This window comes from Nyctereutes procyonoides, unplaced genomic scaffold (assembly GCF_905146905.1).
Source record: "Nyctereutes procyonoides isolate TBG_1078 unplaced genomic scaffold, NYPRO_anot_genome, whole genome shotgun sequence".
Taxonomy (NCBI): Eukaryota; Metazoa; Chordata; class Mammalia; order Carnivora; family Canidae; genus Nyctereutes; species Nyctereutes procyonoides.
Window position 1 is genome coordinate 51331854 of NW_026575135.1, and position 12231 is coordinate 51344084.

General features: G+C 40.9%; 1 protein-coding gene and 1 pseudogene across 5 annotated transcripts in view; one reads left to right on the top strand and one right to left on the bottom strand.

Moving 5' to 3' along the window:
* PCBD2 (pterin-4 alpha-carbinolamine dehydratase 2) overlaps window positions 1-12231 on the bottom strand; it is a 63543-nt gene that overhangs the window by 32311 nt on the left and 19001 nt on the right. For 3 of the 5 annotated variants that reach the window (XM_055302244.1, XM_055302242.1, XM_055302241.1), the window contains exon 3: window positions 4355-4429. The exons of the other annotated variants lie outside the window; for them this stretch is intronic. In XM_055302244.1, coding sequence (XP_055158219.1) covers window positions 4355-4429 — 75 coding nt within the window. The remainder of the gene's footprint in view (window positions 1-4354; window positions 4430-12231) is intronic. 5 annotated transcript variants of the gene reach the window in all.
* On the top strand, window positions 10742-12135 carry LOC129494926 (40S ribosomal protein S15a-like; annotated as a pseudogene).

A 12231-nucleotide genomic window follows, 5' to 3' on the forward strand; every position in this document is an offset into this window, starting at 1 on the left:
TTCGATGATGATGATGATTATGATGATGATGATGATGATGATGATAATAATAATAAGAAGAAGAAGGTTATTTTTTAAAGCGATTTTTTTTTAATTTTTATTTATTTATGATAGTCACACAGAGAGAGAGAGAGAGAGAGGCAGAGACACAGGCAGAGGGAGAAGCAGGCTCCATGCACCGGGAGCCCGACGTGGGACTCGATCCCGGGTCTCCAGGATCGCGCCCTGGGCCAAAGGCAGGCGCCAAACCGCTGCGCCACCCAGGGATCCCGAAGAAGAAGATTATTAAGATTCTTCTCAGAGCACAGACTTGGAGTCTCCTTCAGCCAGTAATCATACTATTTAGGAAGTAAGGGTTTGTTTTTTTTTTCATGGTACTTAGGAAACAGTCTAGAGTTCTTTGGCATAAATGATCTACTTTGGATCTCAGAAGTGTTTTTATATGAGCTAGTAAAACTTTAAGGTAGTTAAGTATCCCATTTATCTTTCAGTTTCATATACTAGGAGAGCGGACACCAAGTCACAATTATCTGTCCCAGCCTTTCCAGAAAGAGCACTTTTGAACCTTCTTAAGTGTTTCATCTGTTGCCTTCCTTAGATGCAGTGAAGGCTTTGGGCCTGGAGATCATGTCCACACATGGTGGGTGCTGCAGAGGATTTCTGCAGTCACTGCTTTTTTAGCATAGACTGAGGTGAGGCACTTTGCATTACTTTCTCCTGACTGCCTCAAATTTCAGTTAAAACCTCCTTCAAAGATGATGAAGCTTCCTTTAACTCAGCAGATGACCCACACACATTATTACATGGGCATAACAGGTTATGGATATAAAGTTCTAAAAATTCCACAGTCTCAGACGAAAAAGTTGAAAATAAGAAAATCAATGACCGTTATTAACATAAGCTTATAATTAAGTTAGAAATCCTGTCTGGCCACTGTCTGTTTGTATACCACATTCTAAGAAGGCAGAGTATTACTGACCAATGATAACTAAAAGAGAAGATTCTAGGTTGGTGTTTTCCCTTGAAATTCAGTACTATTCAGCACTTTCTTTAAATGTATTTCCTTTAAACAGTAAATATAGTCAGATATATTTCAAATATGGTGTTTCTTTAAAGACTAACACTGTAAGAATGGATTTAACCTGAGGTGCATGCACGTCTCAGTCCTTTGTATACCGAACTCTTGATTGCAGCTCTTGATCTCAGGGTTGTGAAACCAGGCCCCCACATCAGGCTCTGCACTGGGCATGGAGCCTGGTTAAGAGTCTCTCTTTCTTTCCCTCCTCCCTCCCCCTGGTCCTCTACTAAAAAAAAAATGGATTAGCTTAAAAAAATCCGCTCACCATTGACAATAGAGAAGATGATGGTTACATGAATATATCTAATATTTACAGTCCCTTTAAATAAAGTCTTGGGCTTTCACAAGTATATATAGGCCCTACTTCATTGAGAATCTTAAAAAATTAAAGGTAAACATATTTTTTTGATGCAACACCTTTCTGTTGCCACTTGTAAGTTTATTAGTTAGTAATGAGTAAGTTTGGTCCCACCAAAGCAAATGGGAAATGATTTGGGTTTTAACTCAATAACTTAAAACCTGGTAATAAGTTCCTTTAATACCATTCTACATATACATTAAAAGCAATTGAATTTTCTAAACCTAATGCTTGAATTTCAGACAGCATTCAAGCATTCCTAACTTCACAACCTGCTAACTCTGTCCCTTCCTCTGCACAGCACCACCTCAGCACCAGCTTCCCAGCCTCTATTTGCACAAAATTAAGTCAGAGGTTCATTTCCTTTACCCAAACTCCAATCCAAACTCCAACCCTGTGCTCCTCAAGTGTCCCACCCAACCCACAAAACCACCATGTAACGGTCTCTGCTCCAAAGGGTGATGACACTCAACAGTGAAAATCGGCTCTGAAACTCAGTGTCGCTGAGAGCCACACCATATTACAGAGGCTACGTAGCCAGTGAAAAAGCGACCTCAGAGTACCTCTGCTGCCACTTCTCAGTGAGAAAATCACTTTTAGAAGCTAGTCAAAGCACCACATGGGGGGCGGCTAACAGAGCCACAGCCGGTTTCATATCTGGTACCCAAGGCAGTGACCAGAGTGACAAAGCCCGAGATGCGCATGACGATAAATACTGCAAGGCAGCAACACGGTAGGCAGAGAGGCTACAGAACTGCAGACCAAGAAGCAAAACCTCGAACCCCCACACTCCCAAAGCTAAAACGTTTCCTTGTGTGAGAAACAGAACCACCACTAACAATTTTCGGAAATAATGTTTGAATCTTGGCTCAATTGGATAATTTTGTTCTGCACCAAAGACAATTCCATTCAAATTCCCAAAGTCTACGGGTAGATCTATACTTATTTCAAGATATAGTTTCCTTCCAAGCCCAAAGAAATGAAAGGCAGAGACTGGCAAAAGAAAAAAAAAAAAAACATGTAGAAGATGGTTTGCCATTTTATGAAAAACGAATGAAGAATTACAGTCACATCACACTGATAAACTGAGAGGCTGCCAGTGGTTTTCAGGGCAGATGTAACATTTTACCAAATGTGATTGTTTGTGAACGAAATAATTCTGATCAAAAACTTAATTGCAGCCAAAGTGAGCCCTGGGCTGTGTCACCATAATCCAGTCTGACAGGAAGCAGTGAGTGGAGATTCCTACTGTGAACGGAGCACATGTGAAAGGTCAGCTCTGGCCTGGAACTTCAAAACCGTTAACGTGTAAAACAGTGTGCATTAGAGCCCGGAACGGCTAACCACTGGATTAGCGGATGTCCGCTGTGTGGGTCTGATGTGCTTTTGGCAGGTAATGGTTAATTTGTAAATAGGTAAGGTATTCTAACTTTCTTCTGTGCCTCTTCCCAACACTGGTCAGCAGAGCCCATTCTTAATTACAGACCCAGAGTATTACAATATTAGATGTATATAACATAGACTCACTATACCAAAGTTTTGGATTTTTAAAGGTAAACTTATTTTTTAAGAATTTGGTGAAGGAAAAGTTGCATGCAGTTAAAAAAAATGTTTGCTTGTATAATGAATGAAAAAATGTTTCACGTAAAATCTGTTTGTCCATCCAACACCAACTATATAACAACAGTCAAAATTTGCCAAGTGAGGATTTCATTACTAGAAATATAAACTTTACTCATATATACTCATATATACTATCATCTGAAAAAACAATTATACAATGCTGTTTTGCATGGCTTAAAACAAAATTCTAAAATGCAGTTAAGTACCACAGTTTTCATTTCTCAATGTGAGATGTTATTAATGAAAGAACCAAAGTAAACATGTTTTATGAGCCAGTGTATGCAAAAGTGCTTTATACATATTTTGTGCTATAAAAGTTGGCCCATTTGACTTTAAATTAGCCATTTCTACCATATCTAAACCAATTACAGTAACAGAGTATTAATGAGTGATAAAAGCTGGCACTGGGCACTTCAGTGATTATTTTAGGATTTAACTCATTTCTGAGTTAAGGGGAAATAATACTTCTCTTTGAAAATAAGCAGGTCTTCTAAAATACATTTTATTTTTGTTCTCAAAATCAACCTTCTAAGGCTGTGTCTTTGGTAGCTGGACAGATGCGGCTGCTGGGCCCTCTGTAGGCTAAACCTTGGGATCCTGAAAAAGGCTAATGCGGCAAGGCAGACCCATTGCATGGCCAGCACTCTCATGATTCCTATCTCCTCCAGAACATCAACTGACACATTTATTTATTTATTTATTTATTTATTCATTCATTCATTCATTCATTCATTCAGAGAGAGAGAGAGAGGCAGAGACACAGGCAGAGGGAGAAGCAGACTCCATGCAGGGAGCCCGACATGGGACTCGATCCCGGGTCTCCAGGATCACACCCCGGGCTTCAGGTGGCGCTAAACCGCTGTGCCACCGGGGCTGTCCTCAACTGATACATTTAAAAACAAAACCACACATATGCTTCTAACTGCAATGGAAGATGGAGGAGAAAAACTAATTGTGGCCAGCAAAATCTCTCATGTTTCCACTTTCTGTACAGGATCTGAATCCTTTAACGTAACAGGAATATTTGGCATCTCCTGAACAGTCTGTCCCTGAAAATACAGGATATGCATGTATACCAATCTGGTGCTCTGTACCAAGCACCTTTCCAGACTCTGGGCCCCGTGACACTGTCCCTGTCCCCCTAGGAGCCCACAGTGTGGTAGGAGAGGACAGAAAGGCCAACTGTGAAGACCTGGTAAGAAAGGAGGTAGAAGAGTAAACAACTGAGAAAGTCTGGGTCAGAAACTGGTGCTGGGCACACCCATCTTCCATCTTCACCCCTCTTTTCCACATACCTCTGAGTGGACACTGCACTGGCAATCCAGGGTCACAAGGGCAGAGGGGGGGAGAGGGCAGCTGCCCAAGTTAACCTAGAAGTGGACAATGATGTCATGATTTACCAACAAAATATTTTACAAGGCTCCAAACTGCTCATTATGGAAATTTTTTATACTGTTAAGTGATTAATTACACCAGGTAACACACTCAATGTATGTAATTTTAGCCTCACTCCAAATTATTTCTTCCATGCACTACCACCTTATTCTAGGCTACCATTCCCTTTGGTGAGGCTCAGGCTCAAAGAAGCTTGCAAAGGTCCCTCCAGAAGCATGATCAGCAAGGCAGAGATGCCTCCACACTGAGCTCCAATCTAACATGGGTATGCCCACTCAGGGTTATGAACCCAGTCCTGAGGTCCTGCAGGCTGCCTCACCCATGGGATCAACCCTAAGGACTCTCTCAGGAGCAAGACGACTGCTCATAGACGCTGATTATATCTTAATTAGCTTATATTTGTTTACATGTCAAAATACAGAATGTCCAGAAAGCTGAACTTATGCTTTCATTCAGTTCTGGACTATAAGTTAGTTTTCACGAATCCAAAGAAATATGTTACTGGTTTCTTTTTAAGGACTCACGTTCAAATGGGAGGATGCCAAAGAAATTAATCATTCAATTCTTATTTGTAGGAGTAGATTATCTGTAACTTGTAAATTATTTTGATTTACAGTGAATCATTATTGTATCCATAAATGCTGGAAAGCTGGTGAACAACATGATATAACAACACCCCAAAATAATTTTAGAACTGCAGGTGTACAAATCATAACATGTGGGAGATGACTCAAAGGATAATGGGGAATAAAACAGCTTAGAAGGGTCACATAAAGGAGGGAAAGGGGTGAGGGCATGCACCCCAATTTTCCAAGATGTCTGTAAAACCAAACTACTCATTTCTAAGCAGATGCCGTGGAGCAGTCAGGCATGGGCAGCAGAGTCAACAGTTACGTTCACACAAGGGAAGGCAAAATGCTCCATAATTTACAACAACCCAATCACACTGCTCATTCTTTTGAGGTTAAATGCTACTGACATAAGCTACACCTGAATCCAATCAATGCAGAGACGTTGAGAAGATTCACACGAAAGGGCTAAATTTGTCACAAATGGGTTGGTTTCCGATCTTAATGTAGCCAAGTTGCTTTACTCTGACCTCCATTGAACAAATCAACTTAATGGGCACTAGGAGTGCTATAAAACTTAACAATGGAGTGATTTTTAACTTTTAAAATATAGTTATGAAGCAAAATGTTGGATAGCTCCTACAATACTGGAAATCAAATTAAATCTAGATGTTTTTTAACAGTCTTGACAGATATAATCCTAGTTACCATGTAAATTTATGGTAAGCTGCTGTGATATTAGCCACAGGTGCTACTTTTAATATATGAGCCGCATCTGGCTGGGAATAGAATTTCTCAGAGGACTGAAAATGACCTCACTATCAGACAATGGAAGGGAAAAAAACAAGACCACTGTGGCATATAAAAAGCTGAAGATGTGGTCCACAACTAAATATTTCACATAAAATTCATTTTAACTCTGCAGTTATAGGTTAAAGGATATTATGCTTTCATTATCTAAAAAGCATAGATATATTTCAACCAAATAGCCAAAAGATTAAGAATGTAAGACAGTTATGAATGCCCTGGCTACATACATAATACTGGTTTTCCAAACTTTGATCAATGTCAGAAAAATGATGCACGAAGACTTAAAAAGAAAATTCTTTCATGGTTCCCAAGAACACAACATGATTAGACACCACCAGGCATACCAAACCAAGATGTAACAATTACTGATCTCTATGCAGCAGCAACTCTCCAGCACCTGGCCAACATCACTGGCTGTGTTTTTAAAGTTCTTTGGAGTCATTCATCACACCCAAGAAAACATTCTCATCAGGTAAAATTAAAAAAAAAAAATCACTACAAGTATTTACCATTCTGAGTTTTAAAACTGCTAATATCACCCATAGACAACGACAGGGAGAAAGCACAAGTTTTTCTTACCTAACCAACTCAAAAATTAAAAAATGAGTATGTATAAAACATGGAATTGTTTCCTTTTAAGAAACTATTCCTGAACCATTTGAAAGCCATCATTTGCTAGAGAACTGGCAAGTGTGGAAATGTGATAAAGGATTTACAAAGATTTAATTTCCTATGAAATAACTCTTCCCGAATTAAACAAGCCTTCTTTATCTGAAAAACATCTCTAAAAGAGAAACATTTCTATGAAAATATTCCCTACATCATTCCACTGAGCTGTGAGAATGGTAGCTACAAAGCCCTGTAACATAACATTTTCCTTCTGACCTTCTCAAGTAACTTGAAAGGGCTTGATTTTTTAGCTTCAGGAGATCAATCTAGGTGATGATTTCTATTTACTTTAAAAAAAAAAAAAAAGTAACTGGACCTATGGCTGATCTCCAAGGGCATCAAGACCCTGAATATCTTTAACCTAAGAACAACCTGGTAAGACTCCCTGATACTTTTGTAACCAACTGGCAGCATGAATATGGATCATTTAGAAAAGGTAGGGTCACAAAGCCTCATCTGTGAAATCTGTGAAATGGTGGATTACTGCAGAAAAGTACTGGTTAAATTACATATGGCCTTTCCGTCCAATGGAATAGAGAAAGAGAGAGAGAGACAAAGAAAAAATACGTATAAATATACATCCCACTATATATATACACACACACAAACACACACACATATATATATCCCATCAATAAAAGTCATGAAGTAAAATATTTTTTGACAGAGAAAAATGTTCACTATACATGAAGGAAAAAAAGTGAGCAAAATACATCTACACTATGACCCCAAACCTATATAGATACATACATACATACATAGAAGTTATAGATTCACACATACTGCTTTTTAAGCAAGCAGAAAGATTACAGGTACATTTTTCTTCTTTGTACTTTTTTTGTGCTTTCCAAATTATAAAACATACTATGCCATCAGAAAAAAAATGTAGTTTATTAACAAATTAAACATACTACACAGATGTAACAGGGTGCTGTCATTCCCAGAGGAATGAGAAAGGCCTGGCTGAGGTCCATGGGGTATGCAAGTAATGCATACATGTTAAACCCTTCAACTGAAACCTTGCAGTTGTAAATAAATAGGAAGACTGAAGAAACTTGTTCTCGAGCTTACATAGTAGAACCACACTTTAAGACATCCAGAATTACAAATGCCCTCTCTTCTACACATCTCTATCCACCGCTGTATGGTCAGTGGCTCAGAAAGCTGGCGTCTCTCGGTGCAGGACAAGTTTATCCTCTTACATAGAGTTCTAATTTGCCAAGTAAAGTTTTTAGCTTTAACTCTATAGACCTTCTTTCTGGAAATGACTTCCCCCTTCCAAGCTGTAGTCGACTTAGGGCCAATAACTGAATGAACAAGTATTATAAATGACTGTTATCAGGGCAAGGCATGGAGAACCATGCAGTAATTTACAGGTCAAAATCCAAACAATACCTAGCTTCTCTTTTCTTCAAAATACACAAAGAACATGTAGCCTCCTTTAGGCCCTCCAAAATAGGCATTTTATCCTAAATGAAGAAACAGACTTGATTTTGAACTCAACAGCAGAGTTGGTCATTCAAAAGTCTAAGATATTCCGAAACAGGAAGCCCATCCACATCTTGAATTATTCCACAACCCTTCGAAATACAGATCCGTGTTAGACAAGAGCTTTGGCCTTAGGGCAGGAAGCCTGGCCTGGGAAGGAGACTACTGCCTCCTTCCTCAGTCAAGTCTGAGCAGGTTGCTTAACTTCCCTGTTTCCACCATGACCAAACTGGCCTATATTACCTCCCAGGACCCCAAGAGAGACCTACCATCACCTACTGGATGCTCAAACACTCCTTGGTTCACAAAAACTTTTGTGATTCTCCAAACTCACAGAAACAAATGATTTGGCTACATTTCAAGTAAATAACGCAACATTAAGAGTTACCTATATACAGGGGCACCTAGGTGGCTCCAACAGTTAAGCATCTGACCTCTGCCTCAGGTCATGATTTCCGGGTCCTGGGATTGAGCCCCGTGTCGCATCATCCATCATCGCATCATTCAATGGGAGTCTTCTTATCCCCCTCCCTATATCCCTCCCTCTGCTCATGCTCTCTCTCCCTCTCTCAAGTAAATAAAATCTTTTAGAAAAAGTTATCTGTATACAGAATGACCTTAAAGTAACATTTTTCACTTAATATTTGTATAAATAATTCCCAAAAAATGTATTCAATGAATTTATAAACTTTTCTACCTAGAACACCAGGAAGTTATTTTTTTTTTTAAAGTTGGCCAAGAGTGCTAGACCAGTGGTCATAGAAAAAGGGAAAGAAAAAAAAAAGGACCTGGGATTAAAACAAAAATGAACACCTAATTGATAGCGGTAAACAGGTCTGTGCTAGTCTCCCAGCATTACACTTTCTGGAAGCTTGGAAGAATCTGCCATGGGCTCTCAGGATACCAAAATTCACAAAAGACAAAACTGTGGGTAGCCGAAGCTGTGAAGCCAAAATCCTAAGTGTTAACTTCAGCCTCTCATTATTGATGCAATTTACTACAGATACCACAAGTGGCCCATTTCCTTCTCTGATACTTCAAAACTGCAAGCTGAACAAAGACAATCAATGCTGTTCTTTTGGGAAGTGCACCATGCCATCACAGATCATCCCTCATACACAACTACTTAGCGGCCAAAAATACCAGTCACCATTAGGAACCATCTGTGTCCAAAAGCAAGAAATGAGGGAGGGGGTTAAGTCCCTAGTGAGAAAGGATTTTAGGTAATAACCTGTAGGAGACAAACAGATGAAAAATACAACTCCCTGGGGCTAAGGGCACTGGCTAAGATCATCTATGCTGAACCCATCAAGGGACCTCATGTATTCAAAATATACCTAGGTCTATCTAAATTTAAAAAGAAAACAAAACAAAACAACCCACCTAGGTAACCCCGGGCTGGGTACTGTGGTAATGTACATAAGCACGACCTGAGTCTCGGGCCTCAAGGTGCTTGTATCTTAGGTGGGAAGAGACAAAGGTGAGTAGCTACCTCCCCCTGTTGCATGATCTAATCTGAACTTAGTCACATCGTAATTCTGTCACCGGTTCATTGTTAATGTGGGCAAACCACTTTGACCCTAGGCCTTGGTTGCCTCATCCCTTCTCGGTCTAATGTTCATGAACTCATCATCAAAACGATGCTGATAGAACACCACAAACAAGGTAACCCAGGGGCTGAATTCAAAATGCAAGAACAAATAAGACTACTGTCTATATAACACATGGGCTCCCTCCTTTCCAGGCTGGCCTGTACAACCATATCATCCAAACCATCCTCACCATGGCCTTGATGGCATCTGTGGCACTTAATACAGCAGTCATCCTTTGGTATCTCTTGGAGTCTCAGCAGAAAAAAAATTCCTCTCTGCCTTTTTTTCCCCCTCTCTGCCTTTTAAAACACCATCCTCTTTGGGATTCTATGATACAACAGCAACCTGACTTTCTTCCTGTATCATATCACTAAGTCTTTCTCAGTCTTCTGCTCATCCTCTTCCTTTCAACCCCTAAACGTACTAAGTCCTAAGCCCCTTTCTCTCCTTGCATTACACTTTCTGCCTGAGCGGTCTCCTCTATTACCTTGGCTTTTTTCCACACATACCTACGACTCCCCAGTTACCCACAACCCACACCTCTACTCTAAGTCCCGAACTCAGACATAAAACTGTCTTTTTGAAGTTGACATCTGGACATCTCCTGGCAACTCACACATAACAATGTTCAAACCAGAAGTCTTGATCACAGCACCCCCATCATGTTCCCCTCCCATACTTCCCCAGCTTAATAAAGGCCACTTCTGATCACCCAGACCCTCTGGAAGTCATTTTTAACATCCCCTGCTCATCTTCCTCATCACCTATCACCACTCCTCCCTAGTCAGAGAATCTTAGATTTTCCATTTATAAAAATTATGTGTGGCACCACTGGCTTCTGCTCATGTAAGCTCCGAAATACAGCTCCAACCCCTCCAGCTAGCTCTCTGCTTGGCCTGTGTCACTGCCACAGTCCCAAATCCCCTGCTGGGCCTACCCTAATGATGAGGTCTCACCTGGATGGACACACAGCCTCCTTCCTATCCCCCCATGTGGCCTTTGTCCCCCGCTCCCTTCCACTCCATCCTTTAAGTCCTCTAACTGGTCTTGGTAGAAAAAGCATCAGTCCTTCATCCTCCCCCACCTCCTTCAACTACGAAGTCCTTCCCCCCATGCCAAAGTCTCGAGATACCCCTCCTGTTTCCCATAATACCTCACAATGGCCCCTCTTTGCATCCATCCCACTATCCTCGTGCCTGTGTGTGTCCTCTGAGACGCTTTCAAGAACATCAGCAATGCCAAAAGGAGAGGCAAACGCCACTTTCTTACTAGACTGTGCTCCAAAGTCACTGTCAGGTTCCTAACTGAAGATGAAGCATAGTTATGTTGATGAATTTGATGTCATGGATAACCACATCAGTCAGAAAATCGTGAACCTTACGGGCAGGTCAAATGGACAAGGGGTGATCAGCCCTAGATCTGATGTGGAACTCAAAGATCTAGAAAAATGGCTGAATAGGGGCTCCTGAGTGGCTCAATTAAACCTCAACTCTTGATCTCAGCTCAGGTCTGGATCTCAGGGTCATGAGCTCAAGCTCAAGCCCGGTGCTGAGATCCATACTTGGTGTGGAGCCTACAAAGGAAGAAAGGGAGGAGGGAGGGAGGGAGGGAGGGAGGGAGGGAGGGAGGGAGGGAGACAGGCAGACAGACAGACCTGCTCCCATCCCTTTGATTTCATTGTACTGACAACCTAAGCTGGCATCATGGACCACTAAGAATCAAGAAGAAAACACAGGAAGGAAAATCCTGGGAATCTTTTCCCAGGAATGTAATACATATGTGCAAATAAAATGCCTCAAGGGACAAAGGGAGGGGGATGCATCACCTTCTCAGTTCCTTAGAGAGACCTTCCATGATGGTTCTCCTCAGACTGAATTAGGTCTTAACCATTATTCTTTCTCGTAACACTCTTTTCCATTGGAGAGGCAGCATCCATTCGGGCAAATGGTTGGGATCCGCCTGAAGTCAAACCCCAACTCCACTGCTTACTAGCTTAATCTATTTTTTTTTATAAATTAATTTTTATTGGTGTTCAATTTACCAACATACAGAATAACACCCAGTGCTCATCCCGTCAAGTGTCCCCCTCCGTGCCCGTCACCCATTCACCCCCACCCCCCGCCCTCCTCCCCCTCCACCACCCCTAGTTCATTTCCCAGAGTTAGAAGTCTTTATGTTCTGTCTCCCTTTCTGATATCTCCCACACATTTCTTCTCCCTTACTAGCTTAATCTAAACCTCAGTTTCCAATCTGTAAAATGAGGAAAATATTCTCTACTCCACTTCACACCATTTTGTGAAGATTAAGTGAATAAATACATGCAGCATCTTTACAATATAGTGCTTGGTTCAAGGTTAAGTGTTCATTAAGCATTAGCTAGTAGGATTTTCCTCCATGGCACTTAACATAATTTACAATTATATAGTCATTGCTTTATTTGTTTATGCTCTCCCTCCACTCCTAGATCTAGTGAGCTCCATGAAAATGCGGACAATATCTGTTTTACTCATCACCGCACCTCCAGTGTCTAGCTTAGTACCTTGCCTACAATAAGTGCAGTCACAGCTTATTAGTGCTAAGTGCATAAGTGTTAGGAAAAACTTTCTAGAAGTGGGTGAGATGTGGACATATTGGCCTAAGATAGGTGGA